Consider the following 24,458-nt stretch of genomic DNA (forward strand, 5'->3'; position numbering starts at 1 on the left):
TTTGTGAGGGTTCATTTTATTATTCTTTAAGCCATACTATAAATATGATTTGTGTGACAGAGTTTACTCTGAGATAAAGAGCAGTCTGTTGGAGTAAGCTATTTACCCATTCCAAGGACTGTTGTGTTCTAAACCTGTAGAACCTGGGTGATAAAACATTGCCTTCGCCTCTAATATCCCATTCCTTTTATTATTATTATTATTTTTTTAATTGGAGTTCAATTTGCCAACGTATAGTATATCACCCAGTGCTCATCCCGTCAAGTGCCCCGTCAACCAGTCACCCCAACCCCCCGCCCACCTCCCTTTCCACCACTACCCCTTGTTCCTTCCCCAGAGTTAGGAGTCTCTCATGTTCTGTCTCCCTCTCTGATATTTCCGACTTATTTTCTCTCCTTTCCCCTTTATTCCCTTTCACTATTTTTTATATTCCCCAAATGAATGAGACCATATATAATGTTTGTCCTTCTCCAATTGACTTATTTCACTCAGCATAATACCCCCCAGTTCCATCCACGTCGAAGCAAATGGTGGGTATTTGTCATTTCTAATGGCTGATTTTTCTTTTTTTTTTTTTAAGATTTTCTTTACTTATTTGAGAGACTAAGCGAGAGAGAAAGAGAGAGAGAGAGAGAGAGAGAACACAGGAGCAGGGGCAGAGAGGAAGAGGGAGAGGCAGATTCCCTGCTGATCCGGGAGCCTAAAGTGAGGCTTGATCCCAGGACCCCAGGATCATGACTTGAGCCGAAGGCAGACGCTTCACTGACTGAACCACCCAGGCGCCCCTCTCATATTGTCCGTTATAGTACCTTATTAATAGGATGACTGTTGAATTTATGGCCCATACTGGAACACTTTTGATAGTAAAGGGGAAGAGATGCTCAAAATAGTATTTTTTGAAATATTTATTGACTGAGAAATTGGCTTTATTATATACTGTAAACCTCAAAAAGAAATTCTGTCAAACTGCATTTAAAAACTTGTATAACGATTGTCTAAGCATTTAAAAATAGCATAAGCTAAATAATTACTCTTGGTGTGTGTTCATATACTTTTTATCAATTTCTTACCCTTATCTGTCTCAAATACCATTCATTAATATTTTTATGAAGGGGGTATCTCTTCCAAATGTTCTTATTTTTTTATTTCTTCCCCCCAAAATTGCCTGTCACCTTCTTTAAAATTGCATTTGATGGTTCATGTATTTGAAAATGCTTACCCCTTCTGTTGAATCTTCAGAGTGTATTATTTTTAACTGAGAAAGTATACTCTCAAGATACTTAATAAGCTTAGTATCTTAAAGTTGGAAGTATGAAGGGGAGATTTACCAAACTTAGTAATGACAACAATGATAATAATTTGTTAAAAAAAAATACCCATTAGAAAATCAGGGTAATTGCTAAACCAGATGAGCTGTCAAGTAGAACAGGTGTAAGCTAGATCTGTCTTGGGCAGTTACACAAAATGCCTGCAGTTTAACATCTGCATCAGCACAGTTCTGTTAATTTGCTTGTTATTGGACCCAGGTGGCTGCTAGTCAGGTCACTAGCTGACAGACCCTTGTGGTGAACCTTCCTTTCTTCTTAGGAGATGAAAACACGTAAAAGGATCCATAAACTGTTACTGGTTTGAGGAGGAAAATATATTTGTTTAAATATTAAGTCGGAAAAACTTGGGAGAAAGAGTATTAAAGGAAATATATATCCAGACTTTGAAGTACTGGGTGTTTTACAGAGAAAAATTGAGTCAAATCACTAAGTCAAGGATTATTTCTAATTCACATAAGAACATTTTATTTTTTTAAATAAATTTATTTTTTATTGGTGTTCAATTTGCCAATGTACAGAATAACACCCAGTGCTCATCCCATCAAGTGCCCCCCTCAGTTCCCGCCACCCAGTCACCCCCACCCCCCGCCTTCCTCCCCTTCCACCACCCCTAGTTCGTTTCCCAGAGTTCAGAGTCTTCCATGTTCTGTCTCCCTTTCTGATACTTCCCACTTATTTTTTCTCCTTTCCCCTTTATTCCCTTTCACTATTTTTTATATTCCCCAAATGAATGAGACCATATAATGTTTGTCCTTCTCTGATTGGCTTATTTCACTCAGCATAATACCCTCCAGTTCCATCCATGTCAAAGCAAATGGTGGGTATTTGTCGTTTCTAATGGCTAAGTAATATTCCATTGTGTACAGAGACCACATCTTCTTTATCCATTCATCTTTTGATGGACACCGAGGCTCCTTCCACAGTTTGGCTATTGTGGACATTGCTGCTGGAAACATCGGGGTGCAGGTGTCCCGGCGTTTCACCACATCTGTATCTCTGGGGTAAATCCCCAGCAGTGCAATTGCTGGGTCGTAGGGCAGGTCTATTTTTAACTCTTTGAGGAACCTCCACACAGTTTTCCAGAGTGGCTGCACCAGTTCACATTCCCACCAACAGTGCAAGAGGGTTCATAGGAATATTTTATGAAACAAATGATCTACATTTATGGCTAAAACTTACAGAAATACTTTATTTTTATTTTGCACATTTTGTGGGATTTATTTGAAGTATCTTTTCCTTATGGAACAGTTCTGCTGTACCTGGAAAGAGGCTGCCCATTTAGGAAAGATTAAGACAGTGAGGAAATGGCAAAGGTCCTGGTAGGGATGCCTGGGTGGCTCAGCAGTTGAGCGTCTGCCTTTAGCTCTGGTCCTGATCCTGGGGTCGAGTCCTGCATCAGGCGAGCCTGCTTCTCCCTCTGCTTGTGTCTCTCATGAATAAATAAATAAAATCCTTAAAAAAAGAAAAAAAAGAAATGGTAAAGGTCCTTTCCTATAGTGAGATGCTTGTGACCACCCTTGCCAGTCAGTGGGTAACATATCTCTGCATGGTTTGCAGTATGTTATAGAAACATTTTCAGAGGGATCCCTGGGTGGTGCAGCGGTTTGGCGCCTGCCTTTGGCCCAGGGCGCGATCCTGGAGACCCGGGATCGAATCCCACGTCGGGCTCCTGGTGCATGGGGCCTGCTTCTCCCTCTGCCTGTGTCTCTGCCTCTCTCTCTCTGTGTGTGTGACTATCATAAATAAATAAGTAAAAATTAAAAAAAAAAAAAGAAACATTTTCAGAAAGCTGTACTTTTTCCCTTAAAAGCACCTTTTCAGAAAAGAATTTTTTGGTGTACATTTTCAAAACCAGTTTTTTCCCCTGTGCCAACTGTCCACTCCTCACTGGCAGAGTGTGTTGATATCCCCCTTATTAATATTGAGTCTGAAAATAATGTTCTCCTACACAATTTACAGCAAAAAAAAAAAATGTGTCTTAAACGTGCTGCTTAAGCAATGTACTTTGGTAGCAATAATTTGAAAGTCATTGAAGGGAAAATTATTTTGGCACACATGATGAGTTCTTTCCTCCTAAAACTCAGTTACTAGAAATTCTAAATTCTACCAAATGGCTGTTTTCATAGATTGGAATTTTACATTCTCTCCTCCGCGTATTTTCCCAGTTGATTTTTTCATCGATGAAAAATAAAAGGTAAGGATATTGAATGATCCATAGAGGAGGGTAGTATGTGATAGATGGACAAAGAATATATGACAGGTGGAAATTACATTTCATTCCACCTAATGATAGATCTAAGTAGGTGGAGATGACTTAATATTTGAAATGTGTTTGTTCTCTCTATAGCTTTAAGAAAAAGTAGAAATCACTCTTGCCTGTACTGAACAGCAAAAAATTAAGTGACTTCCTGTACTGCAAATCATGGCACTACCATTCCGGAAGGACCTAGAAAAGTACAAGGACCTCGATGAAGATGAGCTCCTCGGGAATCTATCAGAAACAGAGCTGAAACAACTGGAAACTGTTCTGGATGATCTTGACCCTGAGGTAGGTGGTAATGAAGTACGTTTTCAAACCGTTTCAAACTAAGTAACTTCCTTTTGAGCAGTTAGCTTCTCCTGACTCCTCTGGCACTCCCCGCCTCCTGCGACTCTCTCTATCCAAATGAACTTTCTGCCTCTTCTCAGTTCCCCCACTTCTGCCTCCACGCCTCCACTGATATGCCTATTCTGAACTATTTTCACTAACACCCTTATTTTCAAACTTCTGAAATCTTCTGTCCTGTAAGAAATGTTTTCTCTCTGGGCAGGCAGGAACATTTTTGATGTCATGAAGCAGGTGATTAGCTCTTTGATGTATGTCAACCTCTGTGCCTCTTCAGAACTTCTATACTTCTCTACTGTGTAGAGTGTCTCTAGAAGGTTCTTTGTGACCTTACCTGTTACCTTTCTGAAACATACTGACCAAATGGAATGTTTCTAGTCATTAGTAGACTAGATCTAACTAGATTCCGCAATACTGTAATACACGTGGAGCAGACCTGGATATATGTATATATGTTTTAATTTGCAGAGTGGGTGTTATTTGTCTTATAAATTACACAAAGCTAAGGTAATGCCCATGTGGCCTGAATTGTTATTCCCTGGTATATATGGTGGGGAGCGAGGGTGGGTAGTGATTGAGGAGAGAACCCAAAAGGTTACAGGCTACTTAACCTGAATGTAAGGGTTATTTGCTAGGCTTCTTCTTTTTACAAATGTTTCTTTATGCTGAGACATTGATTTTTAGTGCCTTTTAAGAATTGAGATAGAGTTCGTTTTATAAAATTGTTCTTGTTACTACAACACATTTATTTCCTGCTGGAATGTTTTTGAATTTTTATTATGAATGATACTCCTTTTCTCAGCATTACTTCAGCACTTGGATAATGTATCTATACCATAGACCAAAACCCTTAACCATAATTGTTATCACAAGGAAAAGTTTGCAGTACTTTTAAGTCTGGGGGATAATTCAGGATAACTGTACTGTTCAATATCTTCTACAGGCAATTCAGACCTGTTTGAATCAAGTGGTTGTAGAACTGGCAGGCACTTAAGAGGTCATCTAGCCCAGAGTTTCTTACCCTTAACACTGTTGACATTTGGGGCTCGATAATTCTTTGTTTAGGGGTTATCTCCTGTGTGTTTTAAGTAGCATCTTGGTCTCTACTCACTATGTACCAATAGCACACCTCCCTGTTTAAAAGTGTACCTGGAATTTTGTTTTAATTAGCTGTGGTAAGATTACAAACATGGAGAAAGAGTTTATTATATACAGTTCCCAAGAGCAGGAAGCATACAGGGCCACAAAGGAAAAAGTACCTGTCTTGGTCAGGAAGCAGAAGCAAGCAGGAAGAAGCGAGTTTAGCCCACAACCTTTCTTATGGTTTCCAAGAGAAGGAACGGATGAGATAGGGTTGGCAAGTTTGAGCAAGTTTAGGATTGGATACTTAGTAATTTCAGTGGGCATTGGCCATAGGAGTAGTCTCCAGTTGTCCAGTTACCTGGTTCTGGGTGTTTTATGGCAGCAGGATGGGGCAGGAGGTGGAATATTGACTTGGACTGAGAGCAGTAAAGGAGCTAGTTTGAGGTATGAGCTCTGGATTGGTTGGTTTTCATATGTAGAGCACACTGTTGGGCAGGGGTAGGGAGAGAGAGTTTTTTGCATTAACAAGGCCCCCAAGATGGCAAAGTGTCATAAAATACAGAAGATGAAAAACTTAATACTTCCTCTCATTAGTCATGACAACCAAGAATGTTTTCCAGACATTGCCAGTTGTCCCCTATGGAAACACCTCGGTTGAGAAACATTTGTCTAGCACCTGTTAGGTGACTTGGCTCAGTTACTACAATCAGGGAAAGAACTGAGAGTGGATCCCTCACTGCCTTGCTGCTCTCTGGTAGAGTCTAGTGATCTTTCTTTTAAACTGCAGTGAGACCCTTATTTTTTTTTTTTTTTTTTTTTTTTTTTTTTTTTTTTTAGTGAGACCCTTATTAACGCATACACTATGCTAGATGTGTATAAGCTGATGGTTTATATTTTCTTATTGGCAAAACCATGGCCTGCTTCTTGTATGGGGAAGCTTTGAGTTCTGATGTCTGGACATATTTTGCCAACTCCCCAACCCCAGTTGCAACTCCTCCAACCTCAGATGCTGTTTGTTGAGACCAGAAGAACAGTGATATTTATTGATAGCATGCCTCTTGTTGGGTAAAATTTGGGGGAAGAGTGCCAGTGAAAGATGATGTGAGGAAAGAGAACAAGGGTAGTAGCAGCTCCTTCAGGCAGAGAAACCACTGTAATGTATACAGTCTCAGAAGATAGTAAGAGAAGAACAGATAGAGGTTGTATATAGTTCCTTGTTATATTTTGGAGGACTATTTTACTCTCCTTATGCTTCATTCAATATTTTTATTTGGCAGCTTAGTGCATTTTTTCAAAATGTACGTCTCCAAGGACAGCCAGCCTAGGCAAAAGCCATTTTTTCAGTTTCAAGCTTGGAGTATATCATTACAACAAAATGCTACTGTGATGAAGAAACATATACTTTTTTAGTAGCAGTCATTCTAATGAGCTCTTTACCTGTTTCTTAAGTAATTATGATCTATTAACTTGACTAATGTATACTTCTAATAAAGTATAGTTGTTGATGGGATTATAGCCTCTAAAGCCTGATACCCATCATTTATTTTGTGTTCAAAAACTGTATTTAAGGAGTCTGGATTCCAGCTAACATATCACTTAGAACTTAAATGTTTTACATGGGCTTCAGCATGCAGGTGGAATAGTGCAACTCCATCATTACCACCATGAAAGAGCAGTTTACGCTATTAATGGTGATGGAAAGTAATTTTAATTCATTCGCCTCAACGAGCATTTTCCTTTAAAAGTATCCCCAAAACTTTATTCAGTAAATATTTGGGGGGGCAAACAATAGATTCTGATACTATATACTAGGCTTAGGAATATAAGAGTAAGCAAAACAAATATGGTCTTTGCCCTCACAATGCAGGCTAGTAGGAGTAGGGGGAGCTAGGCATTAATCAAATAATCATGCCATATTAATATAAGAGTATATAATGGAAGGTCTTGGGGGAAATGGAGCGGCAGTCTTAAAAATGAGTAGCCAGGGGCACCTGATTGGCTTAGTCAATTAAGTGTCTGCCTTCGGTTCAGGTCATGACCCCGGGGTCCTGGGATTGAGCCCTGAGTCAGGCACCCTGCTCAATGAGGGGCCTGCATCTCCCTCTCCCTCTGACCCTCCCTATTGTTGGTGTTCTTGCTCTTTCACTCTCTCAAATGAATAAATAAAAAAATCTTAACAAAATGAATAAAAAATGATAGACAAAAAATGTTTCTAGAGAAGGCCTCTGGTAGAAGGAAGTGTGTGGCAAGCACAAGAGAAGAATGAGGGCTGGTGTGGCTAGAATGGGGTGGGTGTGTCAGGTAAGGCTTAACAGATCAGGGAGTGGGAGTGAGGGATGAAGAGTATAAGACAACTGATCTAGGGAGACCAGTTGAGAAGCTAACGTGATATTCGATGCCAGCTTGATCATAGCTTGAACAACAGTAATGGTGTTAGAAGAAAACAGATGAATGAGTTTTTTGGGAAGTAAAAATGGGTAGGACTTGATGGTTCATTGGGAATGTATTCTTCATGTGTAGCTCTCTATTTAAAGTTGGTAGGTAGAAATCTTATTATGTTTCTGACAGTTTTGTGTTACAAATACACTCTTAGTGCAGGGTTAAGAACAGACCTTTGTGTTTCATATTTATAGGTGAGCTTTCTGTGTAATGCATACCATCACATGAGGAGAATACAAAGGTGAAGTTTATGAAAATTACGGTTCTCAGCAAATAGCCACAGTTGAAGTGCTGTATTTTCTAGTTATAAAATGTATATTCCCTATTATTATCTATATAAGATCTACCTTTATAATGAAAATTATACGGGAGATTCAGCATTATTGCCAACTTTGGGATGTGCTGCAAAAGAAGGCTGGCCCTTTTGTGTGACTTCTCAGGCTGCCTTCCATTTCCAAAGCAAAGGAATATCTAGGAATAGTGAGACAAGCAATATCACCACTTTGCCTTCTGTCAAGCAAAAGGATGGAGCTCATGTTGTCTCATCACTGCTTGTTATTCCTGGACTTGGTGAAAATTCAGAAAATTCTCTTGTAAGAGACAACTTTAATCCATTGCCTCCCACCCTTTCCCCACTCTCAGTCCCTCCAGGCACTCAAAAAGACTACCTACAAAAAAAAAAAAAAAAAGACTACCTACATGAAAACCCAGGGATATAGCTCTTGCTTTGAGTACCTCTGGTGTGCCTTGATGCATGACTAGCAGTGACAGTGGTTGCTGCAAATACATCCTCTTACTGATGTGTACATACTTACATAAAAAGTTGAACCTTTTGTGTTTAAACACAAACAAGTGAACATTAATGTCCTGATATCTTACTGTACAACATACATGTTTTTATATTGAAAGGTCTTTACCATGAAATAGAAATCATTATAAAAGAATACGTGTATCATTTAAAATTCTTTTGTAATAGAATTATTTTCTGTATATGCATTTATGCTTAGCAGCTATTAATCATTAAGAAAACCTTTTTATGACCATCCAGGACATTTAAAAAGTAAAAGTATTCTTCTAGTAGAATACTTTCTGAAGAATACAGGTATATGCTTATTTTAAAAATGAGTGAATTCTGCGTAATAAATAAAAACTGTGTGTGGAACACTTTTACATTGCTACCCTAAAATCCTCTAATGAAGTGTTGTATGTTTGTGTCACATTCTGGCCTATAATTCTTTCTTAAATGGGTAATCTGTGGAAGCATATGGTGTTGGCATTCTTGGTGGTCATAATGGCTGATTCATTCTCTTTGGCAGAATGCCCTTCTGCCTGCAGGGTTCCGGCAGAAGAACCAGACGTCAAAGTCCGCCACAGGGCCATTTGATAGAGAACACCTCCTTTCATACCTGGAGAAGGAGGCATTGGAGCATAAGGACAGGGAAGACTATGTGCCCTACACTGGAGAAAAAAAAGGTAAACATAGAATTTTGAGGTCATTATTTTATAGCACTTGATTTTTCTTTCTCTAGGTAGGGTAGGTCTGGGGAAATAATGTTCTTACAGATGCATCATTAGTAGCCTTAAAGATTTGTGATGCTGTTGACTTAAAAACTTGTTAGGTAATCTGGTACTTTATTTTCATTTTCCATCAATTGGACCAGTAAGTTCCTTTTTAATGATCTGTAAGTGAGGTTTTATTATAGTGATTTTATATATAACCCTGTAGTTCTCTGACAAATTTAAGAGTGTGCTGAGGTAAAATTTAAAATTTGTGTGTGTTTCAGAATGCAAATGATGTCAAAGCACTGCTCCCCTCTAACTCCTCTCTTTAAGGAGAAATGCCATAAAATAATTCAGGCCATATTTTCAAAGACCCTTTTTTAAAGGCTATCCTACAGCATTCCTGAGTAAATCATAGCCATAAGTGTCAGCGTTTTGTACCCATTACTTTCAGGAGTGTTCTAGTCCAGATCTCTCCCATTGCAGACTTGGACCTTAGATAAACTCAGTAGAGACTGAGTACAGCTATATGTTTTCAAGTTCTGAATATAAAACAACATGAAGGAGGTTAAGTTTTTCAACTTTCAGTACCAATTGGCCTGAGAAGCCAGAATCTACTTGCACTCTTGTTGAGGGTATCTGTCTGGAGCACTGGAGAATAGTGGCAGTGGTTGCAAGATCTGAAGATTAGCTCTTCTGGCCACTGGTTTTACATCTGAATCCTTGGTTATCCAGACAGGAAGAACAGAGCATAGTGTTTCCTCCTAGTTAGGCTTTAGCTTTTTACTTGGGAAGGAAGCCCTCCTCAAGAATTTGGCCACAGCTCTGTCACATGGCTATCCTTAGTGGCAAGGGAAGCTGGAAAATTCATTTTAGCATTCTACTCTCTGTAATAGCAGAAATCTAGCAAATGACTTTTGAGTAGGTAATTCATGAGGTCTGCATTGAGCCTTTCAAAAATTATCTCATCCCCAACTCCTCTGCTCTTTCACTAGACCCCACAATTCCCTTATCTCTACTTCACCATCACTACCGTAGCTACTTGTATTAGAGTTTCCCAGAGAAACAGAAGCAGAACCAAAAAGCTGTGTATTGGTGAGGGGATGAGATTTATTTTAAGGAGTTGGCTCATGTGATTATGGAGGCTTTTTAAGTCTGAAATCTATACGATAGGCCAGCAGGCTAAAGACCTAGGGAAGAACTGCAGTTCAAGTTTAAAGGCAGTTGGCCCTAGAATTCCTTCTTGCTCAGAAGAGATCAGTCTTTGTTCTGTTAAGGCCTTCAGCTGATTGGATGAGGCCCACCACATATGGCTTTACTAAAAGTTCACTGATATAAATGTCAGTCTCATTAAAAAAACACCTTCACAGAAACACCCAGAATAATATTTGACCAATGATCTGGGCACCATACCCAGCCACATTGGTTCATAAAGTTCACCATGATACTACCGTTGAAGATGAGAATGTCTTGTCCCTCAGATATTTAGGGCCAAAAAAATGATTGAAAACCAATGCATAAAAAAAAAAAAAAAACAATGCATAGTTTTAAAGTGTGGAAAAATCACAAAGATGAGCAAAAGCACCAGTTCCTTTGTGTTTTTTATAGAAAAGACTACTGGTTATGTTTTCATCTGAATAGCCATACCTGTAACCACCCAGTGTTTATAGTTTCAATTCCGTTTATATAGGAAAACACAATTTTATGAGAATAAATAATTGGTTGATCACCTTTTACTATTATGTGTGTTTCAAGTGAACTTGGAGTATAACTAGTAAGAAGAATAGAGGTAGAAGCAGAGGGGGAAATGTGAGAAAAAGAGATGGCAGAAAAAAATGTGGAATTTGAGGACAAAGAGAAAATAAGAGATGTGAAAGAACGGAGTTTGTCCTAAGCTGACCCAGGAAGCTTCCCAGTATGCTCTTGTTTCATAATCTCCAGTTGCCTAGGAAAAGATCTTGGAGGATTAAAGGAAGTAGGAAAGAAGGTAGAGAAGAATTGTGGAAAACAAAATATTAGAGGGGAGAAATGATAGGGGCTTTCCAGGAATATGAGTGACAAGTCAAAAAACACTATCTTCAACTGGAGTGTATTAACTTTTGTTTCCTTTTATAACTTTTTAAAATTTCACCTTATTTCTTAGATTTTGGATGGATATGAAATAAACAGAAGTAATTGAGTTAAAAAAAGCAAGTAATTTTGCATTCATAATAAGTGGTTTTCTTTTTAAGATTTTATTTATTTTTTAGATAAGAGTGTGTGCACGTCGGGGAAAAGGGCAGAGGGAGAGGCTGAGAGAGAATCTCAAGCAAATTCCCGGCTGGCATGGAGCCTGATGCAGGGCTTGATCTTACAACCCTGAGATCATGACCTGACCCAAAATCAAGAGTCAGACAGACACATAACTGCCTGAGTCATCCAGGCGCCCCTCAGTAGTTTTCTTTTTATAATACACTCAGTATTTGCTGGTGGCTCAGTTGGTTAAGTGTCTGATTTCAGCTCAAGTCATGATCTCAGGGTCTTGGGATCAAACCCTGTGTTGGGCTCTGTGCTAAGCAGGGAGTCTGCTTGTCCCTCTGCCCCTACCCTGCCTTGTGTTCTCTCTCTTTCTCTCTGTCTAAAGTAAATAAATAAAATCTTTTATAAAAATACATTCAATATTTTTACTGTTTCTTCTAGCTGTGTATGTTTGTTAAATACTATTTATGGGCAGCTATGATACAGTGACTAAGACTGTGGCATTTTTAAAAATAACAAACATTTTATTGAAGCGTAACATGCTTACAGAAAATGCACAAATCAGAAGGATATCACTTAGTGGATTATATAGTGAGCTCAGCCATGTACGCAGCTGCTTCTTACTCACTTTTCCCCGTCTTCTCAGAGGTAACCATCATCCTAGCTTCTAATACGATAAGTTAATTCTACCTGTTTTGAAATTTCTATAAAAGGAATCATACAGTCTAAATATTTGCATTGCCTACTTCATACGGTTTTTGTGTGGACCAAAATTATTAATGAGTACAGTGAAACCACTGTAAAAATCCTTTACTATGTAGTCACTGTAAAGGATCATATGGGTGATGTTATTACCAAATGAGGGACTTCCATTTTTCTGTCTGAAGGAGTGGTCCAGAACCAAAGAAATGAGTTTTTGAATTTCAGCAGTCCATCTAATGGAAGCATATACTACCAGCCTAGATGGAGTATAGAGCTATACTCTGAATTTGACACTTGGAGAAATAATTTGCCCTGGTCTTTAATATTTCTTACTGACTCTCATTTTGCTTTTCTTTGCCAGGAGTCTTCCTCTGCATTTCTAATATCACACTTCACCCTTAACCTAGCCTAAGTTTTTCCCCTGAGTGTCACTTATTTCACGGGTGAACCAGAGCCATGCTGCATGCACTTTGTACACTATACTTAGGTGCACCAGAGAATTCCTTTTGAGCCCTGACTCACCCATGTGGGGCTCCTCCCTTCCTTGCCAAGCCTCGTGTTCTCCTTATTGGCCCTTAGGGTAGAGTCATCTATGCTTTTTTTTTTTTTTTTTTCCTTCTCCTTCCTGAGAAGGGAATGACTTTGGATTTCTTTCCCACAAACCGCATATGCCCTACCTTACCCTGCTTATTACTAAAGGTGAATTTAACCTTTAAAGTTTAGATTATTTTAAACTAAAAACTCCTCATACACTTTCCAAGTTATATATTGACAATAACATTAGCTTTCCAGAAAACTTACTGTAGTCACTTTCCCCTCACTTCCTTCACCTTGCTGAATACCTGATTTCTTTAGAGAAAAGGCAGGCCTCATCCCTCAATAAACTGGAAAGATGGTAATAATGCCTAAATCAACAGGATTTTGTAACTGCCAATGGGCAATTGGTTTCCACTAAATCCAAGATGCAGATGGGCTCTTATTTTTGTATTCATATCTTATGAGTCTAAACGTCCCTTATATGCACCTGGAAAAGGTGATTTTCCCTACCAACGAAGCTGATATTTGAAATGGGCTGCTTAAGTTAGTAATGCAAGATGCTGGTATCTCCTTTTCAGAATGGTCACTCTGTCTTTTGAATGATTCACTCATTACTCCTTTGGGGGTAAGGAGTTAGCCAGATGGATTATTCATCACTCATATTAAGACCTCCTTTCATGAGAAACTTTCCCTGGATAATCATACCCAGGGAATGAATATTCCTTTCCTTCTGATGTTTTTGTGTATAATTTATATACTATATTGAATACTGGTATTAATTGTTCCAGAATCATCTACTGTGAGGTTCTGTTATTAGTTGTTTATTTAGGATTGGTAAGTCCTCTTGAAGAATTGACCATTTGTCATTAGAAAGTGATCTTCTTTACCCCTGGTAAAATATTCTTTACTCTGAAACCTACACTGTTTAATATTAAAACAGCCAATCTTACTTTTCATTAGTACATGGATGGTATATCTTTTCTGTTGTCCCATCAGCTCTTTGTTTCCTTTTTCCTCCTTTTGTTTTTTTCCATGTCTTCCATGCCTCTACTTAACTACATGAACCTATGGAATGTGATTATATTTATTACGTTTATTATATTTACCTGCTAACTTTACATCTGATTTAGCAATCTAAGTCAGTAATGGGTGGATTATTTTTCCTTCCTTATGGATCAAATTTTCGGGCTTCTTACCGTACTGGTAATTTTTTTTTTAAATAAGATTCAGATGTTATGAATTAACTTGTTGGGTGCTGGATATTTTGGTATCTCTGTAAATATTCATGACTTTCATTCTGGGACATGATTAAGTTACTTGGGAACGATTTGATTTTTAGGGTCTTGTTTTTAAGATTTGTTTGCTGGGACTGGAGCAGATTTCATTGTAGGGCTAATTTTTTCTCTACTACTGGGGAAAGACCCTTCTGAGTTCCCTCCCCAGGGCCCTGTGATTTATGAGGTTTTACAGTCTGGCTGCTGGGAACAGGTCTTATTCCCAGCCCTGCATGAGCACAGGCACTATTATCTGGCATCTTCTCAGGTATGTTTTCCTTGGCCCAGGTAGTTTCCTCAACCATTTGCCAAGTACTGCTCTGCTGAGGACCTAAAGGCAACCCTCTGTAGATCTCCAGATCCTGCAGCTCTCTTCTGTGATATTTTGTCCTGCAGATGCCAACTGCCTTGGTCTCTCTGTCGGCTCTGTCTATTCAGTTCAGAATGTTCCCAGGCCCTGCCTGGGTTCCTGCTCCCCGTGCTGCAGCTGGACACTTTCTCCAGGCTGGAAGCTGAGCGGTCAGAGGACTCACTTTGTTTCTCATCTCTCATGGATCCCTGTCTTTAGTTGCCTGATGATTATTAGTGCCTTGAAAACTTCTTTCATATATTTGTCCGTTTTTGGGTTTCAGACATGTGGGTAAATCCTCTCTTTATTATTTCACTTTGGCTAGAAGTAGAACTCTCCAGAATCATATCTCCCCAAAGTAAAGATCTCTTATTTTCCTTACAGTGTCTCTAGTATTCACAAACTCAACTAAACATTTGTTGAATATATGAGTGTTTATTGGTGATCATATTGCAATATTGAGCAGCTATCATGTTTCATTGGGTAAAAACAAAAATGCCTTTCCAGGACCTGCCCTTCATTTTTTAATTTGGTTGACTTGAGGTTGGTGTGCATCTGCTCAACAGGCATATCCCAAAGTCCCTTGGAGATTAAAGTGGCCTAATTGCCTGTTTCTGTTCTGGAACAGGTAGCTTATAAACCAACAAGCAGTAAAATTATCTAAGACCTTTTACCTCTGTAGAAATATAATAAATAAGAGCCATCTCTGCTTCTTGTTATTATACCTTTTATATGCTCAACAAGGTTGGAAGCTATGACTAAGATAATTCTCAACATTTGTGGTAGCTGTAACAGTGTCATAGCAAAAGAGATGAGGACTAGTGGAGAAAGATTCTGGCAATAAAATTGTTAACTCTGGTTAGCAATATCTCTTACTGATTTTGTGACAATAACAAGGGTCTTGGCAAGATCTCCCCACCCCCCCCGCCCCCGCTTAGAGCAAACATGAGTATGGCTCAGTGCCATGCATTTAAATTGCTATTATATGAATTCTTATCTTGGTTTCTTGTATTTCCTTAGCTGTCATTCATAGTTGTATAAACATTACTGAACTATTTTAACATTCTTAGCAACCAAGAGTCATAATCCTATTTTTGTTTGTTTTGTTCCTTTTGGGAGTGGGGGTGGGGGGCATGTCATTTCATTTGTCTGAGATTTTTTTCTGATCCAGTCATTGTTTATTTTCTTATTTTGCTTTAATATAAAAAATAGTAATTTCAGTTTTTAAAAAATTCCAGTTTTGGACTTTTTCTGTGTGAAACAAGGAAAACAAAGTCAGTTAGATAGCATGCTGGCTACTGAAGGACAAAAATGAACAGTAATTTCTTCAGACATTATGTTATTTCAGATAAATTCATATATTAATTTTAAGTCAGAGCTTTTTTACCATATTTCAAGGAGAGGAAAAGTACAATTAGATATAGTCCAGGATAACTCATTCTAGTCTTTTCAGAACTCTAATCATATAGATTAGTGGTTATCAATTTGAGTTATTAAATAGCTCACTAGGGAGCTTTTTCAAAAATATCCATGCCTAGCCTATTTTCATTCCCTGAGTTTAAGGACCACTGTAGAGGTACTTCGGACTATATGGTTTTCAGTCTTCTTGGGTTGTTAGTTTGTTTTGGAAAACTCCATCTCTGTCTCTGTCTCACACACACAAGCAAGAAATTCAGGGGAGGGCAGCCTCGGTGGCGCAGCGGTTTAGTGCCGCCTGCAGCCTAGGGTGTGATCCTGGAGACCCTGGACCGAGTCCCACATCAGGCTCCCTGCGTGGTGCCTGCTTCCCCCTCTGCCTGTGTCTCTGCCGCTCTCTCTCTCTCTCTCTCTGTCTCTATGAATAAATAAATAAATAATCTTTAAAAAAAAAGACATGCAGGGGAAATAATTAATGTGTCTATTATGTTTATAATATACTAGTTCCTTCATATGTGTTAAATCATTTAACCAGAATGAGATGGAGATTTTTTTAAAGAAATAATCCATGATTTGAAAAAACAAAAAAGAATCGAGATGATCATAATAAAGTGGAATACTAATCGATTAATAGTTTTATGTAAAAGCAGTATCAAATTTGTTGTATATTTCCATACTCTACAAAAGCAACACCATAAAAAACACCTCTGTCTAATAGAAGCCTAACATTTCACTCATTCTGCAAGATATTGAGGGCACAAAACTGAACTATTATAAAGATCTATTATGTTTGTCAACATCTCATAGTCATTAAGATTTTTAGTTTAAATCTGATAAAAGACTGAATTAGGACACATGTTTAGAAACTCATTTTTTGTTACATGGAATCAATCCAGTAATTTGCTAATAATGATGTATTTCTCAGAAAACACCTGATTTTGAGTAAGAAGCACAAACCTGCTATCTGATTCAATATGCCTCAGAAAATTATCTTCTTTTTTTATATTTTAGGGAGTGAACATAAATTTCCTTGGGAAGACAGAAAACCCATATTTAATATATCAGCCCCTTAGTGGTTTTTTGAACATCTTTACTGAGATGCAATCCACATCATAAGATTACTCATTTGGAATATCCAATTTAATGGTTTTTAGTATGCTTGCAGAGTTGTGCAACTATTACCACAGTCTTCAGATTAGAACATTTTCATCACCCAAAAAGAAATCACGTACCTACCCATTAGCAGTCAATCTCCGTTCCTCTATTCCCAGCCCTGGGAAACCACTAATCTACTTTCTGTCTCTCTAAATTTGCCTATCTGGACGTTTTGCATAAATAGAATCATACACTATATATTTACAATGGGCTTCTTTCACTTAATAAAATGTTTTGGGGTTTCAGCCCTGTTGTAGCATGTGTCAGTGCTTCATTTCTTTTTATGGCTGAATCACATGTCATTTTATGGATATACCACATTTTGTCCTTTCATCAGTTATGGTCATTTGGATTGTTTTTACTTTTTAGCTATTATGAATAAAGCTGCTGTGAATATTTGTGTTCAAGTTGTTGTGTAGCATGTTTTCACTTCTCTTAGGCGTATGCCTAGAAGTGGAATTACTGGGTCATATGGTAACTATGTTTAACAATTTGAAGAACTGCCAAACTTTTCCAAAGTGGCTGAACCATTTTATATTCCCACCAGCAATATATTAGGGTTCCAGTTTCTCCACATCCTTGTCAGCACTAGTTTGTCCTTCTGATTATAGTTCTCCTAGTAGGTGTGAAGTGATAGTGTATTGTGGTTTTGATTTGCATTTCCCTAATGACTAATGATATCAAGTATTTTTTTCATTTGCTGTTAGACATCTGTATATCTTCTTTGGAGAAATGTCTCTTCAAATCTTTTGCCTATTTTAAATTGGGTTTTGAAAAATTACTTTGCTAGGTCCCTTGAGGCAAGGGAAACAAAAACAAAAATAAACTGGGGCTACATCAAAGTAAAAAGCTTCTGCATAGCAAAGGAAACAATCAACAAAACTAAAAGGCAACCCACTGAACAGAAGAAGATACTTGCAAATGACATACCTGATGAAGGGTTAGTATCCAAAATGTATAAAGAACTTATATATCTCAACACCCCAAAACCAAATAATCCAGTTAAAAAATGGATAGAAGACATGAGCAGCCATTTCTCCAAAGAAGACATTCCGATGGCCAACAGATACATGAAAAGATGCTCATCACTCATCAGAGAAATAGAAATCAAAACTATAGTCATCTCATACCTGTCAGAATGGCTAAAATCAAAAACACAAGAAACACAAGTGTTGATGAGGTTGTGGAGAAAAAGGAAACCTCTTTCACTATTAGTGGGAATGCAAGCTGGTGCAGCCATGGTGGGACACAGTATGGGAGTTCCTTAAAAAGTTAGAACCCTATGATCCAGGAGTCATACTACCGGGTATTTACCTGAAGCATACAAAAACACTAATACAAATGGGGTACATGCATCCTTCTGTTTATAGCAGCATTATTTACAATAGCCCAAGTGTTCATCAATAGATGAATAGATAAAGAAGATCTCTCTTTCGCTCCTTTTCTCTCCCTTTTTCTGAAACACAGAGGAATATCAGCCATAAAAAAAGAATGAAATCTTGCCATTTGCAATGACTTGGATGGAGCTAGAGGATATAATGCTAAGTGAAATAAGTCAGTCATGAAAAGACAAATGCCATATGATTTCACTCATATATAGAATTTAAAAAATAGAACAAATAAGCAAAGGTGGGGGGACCAGAAAAAATGAGAAACAGACTATTATAGAGCAAACTGATGATTACCAGAAGCAAGGTGGGTAAGGGATGGGTGAAATAGACAATGGGGATTAAGTAGTACACTTGTTATGATGAGCACTGAGTGATTAAAACAAAACCTTAAAAAAAGTTATTGATGTTTTATATCAGTCAGTTGTTTTAATATTGATGAGATTTCAGGATCCCTGGGTGGCTCAGCAGTTTAGCGCCTGCCTTTGGCCCAGGGCGTGAGCCTGGAGTCCCAGGATCGAGTCCCACATCGGGCTCCCTGCATGGAGCCTGCTTCTCCCTCTGCCTGTGTGTCTCTACCTCTCTCTTTCTCTCTCGCTGTCTCTCATGAATAAAAAAAAATATTAAAAATTAATGAGCTTTCTTTATATATTCTGTATACAAGTTCCTTATCAGGTATATGATTTGAAAAAGATCTACCATTCTGCAGATTTTCCTCTTCACTTTCTTGATGGTATCATTTGCCCCATAAAAGTTTTAAATTTTGGTATAGTCCAATTTATCTGTTTTTCTTTTGTCACGTGTGCTTGTGGTATCATATCTAAAAACCCTTGCCTAATTCTGGGTCATGGAGGTTTACTCCTACAGCTTATTCCTTTTTTTTTTTTTTTTTTTTTTTTTTATGATAGTCACAGAGAGAGAGAGAGAAAGAGGCAGAGACACAGGCAGAGGGAGAAGCAGGCTCCATTCCCCGGGAGCCCAATGTGGGATTCGATCCCGGGTCTCCAGGATTGCGCCCTGGGCCAAAGGCAGGCGCCAAACAGCTGCGCCACCCAGGGATCCCCCTACAGCTTATTCTAAGAGTATTATAGGTTTAGCTCTTAAATCTAGACCTATAATCCATTTTGAATTAATATTTCTATATGGTATGAGGTAAGGGGATGGCTTCATTCTTTTGCATGTAGCTATCCAGTTCTCTCAGCACCATTTATTGAAAAGACAGTTCTTTTTCCATTGAATTGTCTTGGTACCCTTGTAGACATTCAGTTGACCATAAACATAAAGGGTTTTTTTATTTCTGGACTCTCAGTTCTATTTGATTGATCCAGATGTCTTTCCTTATATACCATAACACTGTCTTTTTTTCTTTTTTTTTTAGATTTTATTTATTCATGAGAGACACAGAGAGGCAGAGACAGAGGGAGAGGGAAAAGCAGGCTACCTTTAGGGAGCCTGATGTGGGACTCAGTCCCAGGACCCTGGGATCATGACCTGAGCCAAAGGCAGATAGATGCTCAGCCTGCCTCAACTGAGCTACCCAGGTTGCCCCCATAACACTGTCTTGATTACAGTAACTTTGTATTAAGTTTTGAAATTGGGAAATGTAAGTCCTTCAATTTTGTTCTTTTTCAAGATTATTTGTCCTGGGTCCCTTGGATTTCCATATGAATTTTAGCATTACTTTGTCACTTTCTGTAAAAAAAAGTCAGCTGAGATTTTGAAAGGGATTGTTTAAGTCTATAAATTAATTTGGGGGATCTCCTTAGACTTTGTACTTATAATATTAAACTTCATTTCTGTCTAGTTTATTCTTTCTTATAAAATTAAATCTCCTTACTATTTTCTATAACTAAACATATATATATGTTAAAAGATCATTTTTATAGTGTTATTATTAAACTAACCATGAAGAAATAGGAAGTAAAAACACAATATTCTACAATCTAAATACCTCTATATAGAGAGAATTTATTATAAAGAGGAGTGTCAGGTGAGGTACCAAACTATCTCAGGGCTGTATAAAACAGAATTTTATATCACAGGAAAATTTCCATAAGCCCTTTGAAATTTTATTGTTTTGCTTTGTTTTTTTATGATGAAATTCATTTTGTATATGTTTTAAGTATTATCTAAAGTTTACATATGGAAAAAATTAGTTATGAATAATGCTGCTAATGTAGATGAGGATTACAAAATAAACATTTTAGATTTTTATAATGCTTCAGATTCCATTGGTCCCTAGAATAAGGCATGGACAGCTATTTGATAGCTTGTGTAATTTTGTTTAGTAAGTGAATACCATAATCTGGTGGTTCTCAACCTTGACTGTTGTGCATTAGAATCCCAGGAGGGCTTTAAAAATCCAGATGTCTCATATAGCACACCAGGCCAATTAAATCAGAATCCCTAGGGTGGGACTTGTTTTAAGAATTGTTTAGGTTCCTCAGGTGAACCCAGTGTGTGGCCAATCTTTACAACCCCCCGCCACCATAGACTGTTGAAAATGTGGGTGAGACTGAAAATGTAATTATCCTAAAATGGCAATTAAAGGCATGAATTCTATGCCACTTTAATTATACTGTCAACCACTGAGAAAAGTACTATGGAGTTATCAGGATGTAATGATTTGGATTTACCTTCATCTGTGAACCAATAATAAAAGATTATCTAATAATCATTAGAACTCCAGAATTTGGTACTGAGATCAGTTATAGATTCCATCATTATACATAGGTATTTGTTTAAGGGGAAAAGTCCACTGCTTAAAAAAAATTAGATTTGAAAGCCACCAGTTTATTGAAAGAAGCACTGGATTAAGAGTTTGGGAACCTGTGTTCCAGTATTCAGTCTGCTGTGTAACTTGGAACCAGGGTATTTAAATTATACTTTATAAAATGGTGTAGTTGAACTGGAGATGATCACCAAATTAGTTATTCAACAAATTGACTTGGCTGCTGTGTGCTAGGCAAGGATGTAGCAATAAGTAGAGAACATAATAAACTATGCCCTTGAAAAGCTCACAGAAGACAGACAAAAATGCAGAATGTCTGTGTAGCTATATCAAAATGTTCAGGGAATCAAGGGAGCACAGAGATGTACTTCATCTGGTTCAATATTGAATACACTCAATAGTTGCCTGTGCAGTAACAATACACAAATCCCTTCATCCTGGCAGAACCTATCTCTGAAAGAGAATGAAAATGGCACTCCTGCGGATGGCACTCTTCCAGCGCTGGTCAGTGAAACCTGAGGAGAAATCTGGACAGCTTTCCTTTCTTATAAAAATTGACAATTATGTCCCTCCTTCCTGCCCTGACCTTGTTGCATGAGTACTTGACATTTAGTGTTGCCAAGGTCACCTTGAAACTGATGGCCTGAGAACAAAGGCCTCTATGCTGATGATAGCCAAAGAGAAAAATGGAAAGAGTCTGTATCTTTGATATCAGCACTGAGCTGCTGAACCAGGTGTACAACCACCTACATGTGGGTTTACTGAGATTATAAAAATACTTGTTGTTTTAACTCCTACTGCTTTAAAAGTGGTCTGTGGATCAGTATTGGCATTACCTCTGAGATTAGTCAAGATGCAGAAACTCAGATTCCACGTCAGACCTACTGATCAGAATTTGTACTTTAATAAGATCACCACATGAGTGAGGTATGCATTAAAGCTTGAGAAGGACCCGTTTAAACAACTTTTAATTGAGTATTCTATTATATGAAGTTAAAAACATCCTTACTAATACAGATACATTGTGGATTGACCAAATGCCATTTTTTAAATAATGCTTGACCAGGAAGATCTAACTTGGATGTAGAAAATTGCAAGAGACTATTCTTATATACTAACCCAAATGAGCAGCATAAACGCGGTATTATATTATATTATTATTATAGTTTTTAAAAACCTATCAGAGAGCTTGAGGACACAAACCTAAAATGACTCCAGAAAGTGACAAGCCCTCCATTAGATTAGTGATCTACTTCTATTCTCTTTTCTGACTGAGATATAAGGAGAAGCAGAAAGCCACCATGGAAAGGAGTCTGGAGAAATCAGCATAACTTTTAATTTTTTTAAAACCTTTTGTTTTAATAAATAAGACATATTCATGGCTTAGGTTTTAAATCACATTTACAGATGAGGAACCCTTCTAGGCCCAAACAGGCCAGCGGTGAAGTGACTACCGCTGGGAGGAATGCACGGCCCCCGTGCATTTTAAGCCTAAGAGCAGAGACTTTATGTCAGAGAACACCGTACACATCACCTCTAGGCTCAAGAACTGAAGCAGAGGACTGAAGGAAGAGCGGAGACTTGGTGAAGTTCCTGTGACCACCATGATACCCTCACCTTCATGCTACAGAATCTGACGAAAGTTGTGCTACTTTTAGATAAGCTAAAAGCTTTCCTGATTATATGAAGTGAAACTTTATCTCATTGTTACCAATTAGGATAAGAGCATTAGCTACCCAGAGTATTCACTGACAAATACAGACTATGAGAATGGCAAAGAGGAAGCCACACAGATATCTCATTTCTTCAAATATCAGAAACTTGCACACCACAGCAGGAGAGCAGTGGATGAACTCTACCTCTCCCAAAGTTTTAGTCCAAAAACTTCCTGTTGGCATTTGCACCAAATAAGGCTCCCAGTACTTCTGGCATCATCTGCTGGGCTATGAGGTCCAGCTGGCTTTCTGGAGTATTGGAAACCTTTATTTTATAATCCCCATTATAGATCTCCACTCTACCAGCTATTTCCTCAGGCAGGTAGGATTCCTGATCAATTTGGACATCAACATCTTTTTTTGGTGGCAATTTTGTACATAGGAATCACTTTTTTGCACTGCAGCCTTTACCAGAGGGAAATCCTGTTTCCTGCAACGAACAATCATTCAGGGCTCCAACAATTGGTACAAATTGTTCCAATCCAGTGCTGCTGGATAGTGCTGCTGGATGGAGGACCAGTCCATCCAGCAGCACTTGGTACCTGGTTGTATCTTTTACCACTTTGCGGAATCTGTTTTGCTTCATTTAGTAGGTCTGTAATAAGGTCATCTCTTGGTCTGCGGACTTGGAGCCTTGCTTGATTCATCAAATTAGACATCTGAATTTTCTTCTGCTCAATCTGCTTTTCTTTCTTCTCATAGTATTCCATAATCTTCAGTCTTTGGGTTTGCACAAGACAACCTTTCTCAATGTTGAACTCTTCCTCTGCCTTCTCATCTATTTCCTCTGCTTTCTTGTTGGCTTCTTGTTCAATAAAAGCCATTATATGCTTAATCTGCTTCTGCACGTCAGGATCGCTGAGGGCCATGGCGAAAGCTGTGCTAGGCCGGAAGGCCACTGGCTCGAGCTTAGTCTGGAAGGCGGCAGTGGAAAGCAGGAAAAGCACTTTTAATTTTTAATGATTATGTATGAACTGAATGATAGGTTAGAAATCCAGAGTAGCCCTACAGCAGTGCTATCCACTAGAACTTTCTACCTTAATGGAAATGTTCAGTATCTATGCTAACCAGTATGGTAGCTACATGCCAGCCAGATATAGCTATCAAGTACTTCAAATGTGTCTCCTGTGACTAAGGAACTGAATTTCTAATTTAAATTTAAATAGTCATTTGTGGCTAGTGGCTGCCATATTGGACAGTGCAGCCTTAGAGACAATAAGACTGCACTACCCCCACTTCTTTTCTTCAGGTCTTCATTTAGGGCTAGGAATACTAGAAAAACAAAGGCAATGAAGCAGAGCTAAGAGAAAATTCCTGATGCATAGGTTTTCAGCTGGGAGACACTGAGGGAGAGGCAGGAGCTCTGGAAGACATCCCTTCCAGGCCAACCCCAACTTCACAGAGTGTAGAGTAGACAGATGAGGGGGCCTGAGAAATCTGCCAAAATTCAGGGAGTGGGACTGGAAAACAAAGAGAGTTCCCCAGTCATCCAGAAAGCTGGCAGCCTGGGCTGCATATCAGTAGAAATCTCTCTCAGTTCAAAAAAGGAGGGAACTCAGGAGATGTCCAGAACCCCACTAGGGTTGTAATCTGAGGCCTTGCAGAAGAGAAAGTCCTGATCCTATATTCAGAATGTTTGAAGCTAGTGAGGAACTGACTCAAAGTTGTGACAAAGCCCAGATTAAGCTCAACTGTGACTGTATTGATTCAGTCCTGACCTAGGGGACATGCTTCTAAGAAGAAATATCATTTCCTTCAGTCTCTGCTCTACTTTTATATAAAAATGCCTAGCATGCAAAGATCTTAAGACACATATTCCCCATACTCAAGAAAATAACAGTCAATGGAAGACTTAGACATGACCTAGATACTGGTGCTTCAGCTAGGAACTTTAAAATAACTATGACAAAAATGCCAAAGAATCTAGTAGACAAGGTACACAGCATGCATAAACAAATGAGGAATTTCAGCAGAGATGTGGAAGCTATTTTCTTTGAT

General features: G+C 38.3%; 1 protein-coding gene and 1 pseudogene across 2 annotated transcripts in view; one reads left to right on the forward strand and one right to left on the reverse strand.

Annotated features, from left to right (window-relative positions):
• The window catches only part of TMOD3 (tropomodulin 3), an 84,739-nt gene that overhangs the window by 30,127 nt on the left and 30,154 nt on the right, over window positions 1-24,458 (forward strand). Inside the window, exons 2-3 of one of the 2 annotated variants that reach the window (XM_038580430.1) lie at window positions 3,676-3,876; window positions 8,772-8,928. In XM_038580430.1, coding sequence (XP_038436358.1) covers window positions 3,751-3,876; window positions 8,772-8,928 — 283 coding nt within the window. In that variant the 5' untranslated portion in view covers window positions 3,676-3,750. Of the gene's footprint in view, window positions 1-3,675; window positions 3,877-8,771; window positions 8,929-24,458 lie in introns of those variants that run through there. The other variant, XM_038580431.1, reaches the window with a different exon arrangement.
• LOC100682930 lies at window positions 22,618-23,364 on the reverse strand (annotated as a pseudogene).

The sequence above is a fragment of the Canis lupus genome, chromosome 30 (assembly GCF_011100685.1).
Source record: "Canis lupus familiaris isolate Mischka breed German Shepherd chromosome 30, alternate assembly UU_Cfam_GSD_1.0, whole genome shotgun sequence".
Lineage (NCBI taxonomy): Eukaryota > Metazoa > Chordata > Mammalia > Carnivora > Canidae > Canis > Canis lupus.